This window comes from Miscanthus floridulus, chromosome 8, assembly GCF_019320115.1.
Source record: "Miscanthus floridulus cultivar M001 chromosome 8, ASM1932011v1, whole genome shotgun sequence".
NCBI classification, from domain to species: Eukaryota; Viridiplantae; Streptophyta; class Magnoliopsida; order Poales; family Poaceae; genus Miscanthus; species Miscanthus floridulus.
This window is the reverse complement of record NC_089587.1, coordinates 57,231,212-57,234,826: the sequence shown is the minus strand read 5'-3', so window position 1 is coordinate 57,234,826 and position 3,615 is coordinate 57,231,212. Positions and strand designations below refer to the sequence as shown.

Here is a 3,615-nt window from a genome sequence, read left to right as displayed (position 1 = left end):
AAAGTTGCTTGAGGAACAACAACCGTGCAAGACAGGGGGACGTGTACCATAAGCTGCTTCATTTTTATTTTTTTTTGTATTTGTTTGAGTGGAATAAGCTGCTTCAGTTCCACTTGGATGTATAGTGGTGCGCGCTGTTTTCAGGTTCTACCCACACATCCCGGCCCATGCATGATGGAAATGGGCCGTAACGGACATACTTGATCCAGGTCCAGGCCGACTGAATTGCTCCCTCACCGCACATGTTGGTATGAGTAAATTTTTGTGCCAACAATTCCTCTTTTTTTGAACGAAGCCAACAATTCCTCTTTTCCTATATCTGTGTGCATGCTAAATATTTTTTTTGTTATTCCCTCCATGCACCTAGATATATAGACCATGTCTGTATGTAGATACATAGTAAAAACTATTTATCTAGAAAACAACTTATAATTTGGAACGAGGGTAACTCTGAGTTTAATTTGACAATCTTGATTTATTCAATAATTCACATCAAAGCCATAGCCATATTGTGGTACACGGTAAATCGAGGAAACCTAAAAAGCAACAAATAACTATCCCGGTATCCCCACGTACACTGTATGCAGCGCTAGCATACAGACACTACAACTCTACAAGTACAACACTGCAACTAATTAACAACATGCACCGTCAGGCATGCACGCACGCAACTGTGGCTACTCTTCATCGTCGTCAATGTCCACCTGCACCACCTTCTTCTTTCTGCCGCCGGCGCCGGTGCTGCTCCCTTCACGGGCGGCGTCCGAGGCAGGCTTCTTGCGGTAGGCCTCCTCGTAGCGACTGGCGGCGTCGACGCCGCGGTCGGCGAGGTGGCGGATGTTGGGCACCTTGTAGTTCTGCGCCGCGTACACCCCGACGGCCGTGCCCACCAAGAAGGGGAACAGCCGGCGGAGCAAGCAGCCCATGGCTTGTTGAGCCTTTTTTTTGTTTTTTTTAAAAAAATGTTGCTGGATCACTCAGCACGGCGCAAACAAGCAAATTAAAGAGCTGGCTAGCTTGGCTATCGATGGTGAGTGATGACTGATGACTGAGTTAGATGGCAGTTTGCTTGTAGCAGCCTACGGCTATTCGGATATATACTTGCAGGCCAGGCCAGCTAGGTAGACAGGCTTGCGTGCTTGACCTGAAGCATCAGCTCTCCTTAGCTTTTGTTTTGACTTTGTTTCTTGGACAAGGGTGCAAGAAACAAGGCGAGGGAGTACAGCTACTACATCTTGGTCACCAATTAAAGGGATACTACCTTATAAAGCGATGCAATTCTAAGTTTGTGCTGAGACAAATTTCTTTAATTTGACTAAATTTATAGGAAAAATGTTAGTATGACTTCATATTATTATACTATGAAAATATATTCGATGGTTAATCTAATTATATATTGGATATCATAAACGTAAGTAATTTTTAAAAGATTTAGTTAAATTTAAAATATTTAACTTCTAGAGAGGTGAAAACCGTATCTTTTTTTTTTTTGAGATAGAGCGAGTATCACATAGTACTACTAGCATTCAGCAGGTTCCATGATGTGTAGGCACGCAGACAGATCAGGAGGAGGAGGTCGTGATCGACTTCTTCTGCAAGGGTCAACGGTGAGTTGCAGGCGCAGGATGCACTGACCTGCCCACCAAGGCAGCAAAGCAGCACGCGGTTTCGTTTTTCTTTTTTCCGGCGAACCCACGGCAGGTAGATCGAGTTGCTGTCGTCGTGGTGGTCCCATAACTTTTAAGTGAAATAACAGTTTTTTTTTCTCCCACAACAAATCAGCATCAGTATCAGCCGTTTTTTCCAGCGAGCCGAACATGGCGTATATCCGGGATCAATCGGAACAGATCACTCCTGCATTAGGTACTTAACGGCTAATCATGCATACAGTACTGGAATAGTCTTAGTAGTACTGGATTAATTAGTGTTCGTCTTCACCTGCTTGCTTGGTGCAGCTAGCGGTCCTGCTCCGGCGCCTCTACCATCTACATGGACACACCTTACAAGTTACAACTGCACGCATGGATCATCAGGGGCAGATGGAACTGAATAATCAGCACTTGGCTCACCAGTGGTATGGTACCGCGCAAAGAGAAGCTACTTCCCTAGTATAGAACAATGGTTAAACAATCTTGTTTAATCCTTTTAGTTTCTCTTATTTTTTTCCTGTCTTTTGATGTCCCTTAATTCTCAGTTGTACTTCCTGGACCCTATTTTTGAATCTAATAAATTTGCCTGCAGGGGTGCAAACCCCTCCAGTTTCATTTAAAAAAAAAAAGACGGCCGTCTGTGCTGACTGCAGACTCACACGCTCACACTCAACTCTATTATTCGGCTGTCTGTAAACGATGACAGTATCTGAATGCTGGATTATATTCAGTGGATCACTCATTGCAGGCTTTAAATTTACATCTGGTGATTCAGACTTCATTCAGAGTACGTCAGTCTTGTGCACAGCAAAAGGCATAAACACAAGATAATGATATTATTCTCAACAATACGATACCATACATATAGAAATGCAGTGCTCTGTTATTATTACAAAGTGACCACGCGACACACGTCGGATCCATCCATGAAGCTAGCTAGAATCGATCAGTCCGACGACTCCTCGGATTTGTCTCCCTTCTTCTCCTTGCCGCCCTGCTTGGGGCATCTCTTCCCCTTCTCCTGGGCGTCGTAGTACTCCTCCCTGATCCCCCGGCCGGTCTCCGGTGACTCGCCTGCGCCGCCGACGGGGCGGCGGCGGCGGTGACAGGAGCAGGAGTCGTGCTTGTGGAGGGGGCAGCGGCTGTTGCGGAGGGTCGTCGTCATCGCCGCGCCCAAGCCTGTGCCGGCCAAGAACGCCAGGCCGTACTTGTAAAACGCCATGGATTGATCTTGATCCCACAGGGGAGGGGAATTCACGAACGCTAGTGGTGATACAACTGCTGCTCTCTGTGAGTTGTGTGCCTCTGATCTGAATCTGACCGATGAGCAGACCAAACCAGAGCGCGGTTTATATACAGGAACGCTGATGACTTTTCTGTCACGGTGAGCATTCGGGCCTGTTCGACAGGACGGAAAATACTGTTCCGGCTGATTGCTGTGAGAGAAAAATACTATTCTGACAGAATGTGAACATTGATTTTGTGAGAGACAAAACAAGTCAACCGGCTGGTAACCAGCCAGCCGAACGGCCTCGCCTCTTACTAGTCGCTCATACTGACTCGTGGAATATAGTATGTATGTATATATACTTATCTGCAGGGTTTGCCTTTTGCCATTGATAAGGATAGGCGCCAGGTCTTCCAGCTCTAACCGTTCCCGCTCTGACTGGAACGCGACCACGGTAATATTACACCTGGGCTGAAAGTTGCTTCTTGGATGGGTCGGTCAGTCCACTAATATTTGGGTTGAAATATATTAGTTGGGGAAAAAAGGTCGTGTTCGGGAGGTTGCTCCTCACGATGGCGAGGAGATGTCGGATGTCGATGGTTCGATAAACAACTCCATCAATGATTTTCTATATGCGTTTCTTCTCGATGGTTTATACCTGGATACGCATTAGTTTATATAATGCAACATAAAAGGATGAAATTACTGTTGGAAAAGTTCGTACCAATTCGGCATAAA

General features: G+C 45.8%; 1 protein-coding gene across 1 annotated transcript; it reads right to left on the bottom strand.

Moving 5' to 3' along the window:
* Window positions 1-677: 677 nt before the first annotated feature.
* On the bottom strand, window positions 678-926 carry LOC136472171 (uncharacterized). The gene has a single exon (XM_066469906.1). The coding sequence runs from the start codon at window positions 924-926 to the stop codon at window positions 678-680; it is 249 nt and encodes an 82-aa protein (XP_066326003.1).
* Window positions 927-3,615: the final 2,689 nt, after the last annotated feature.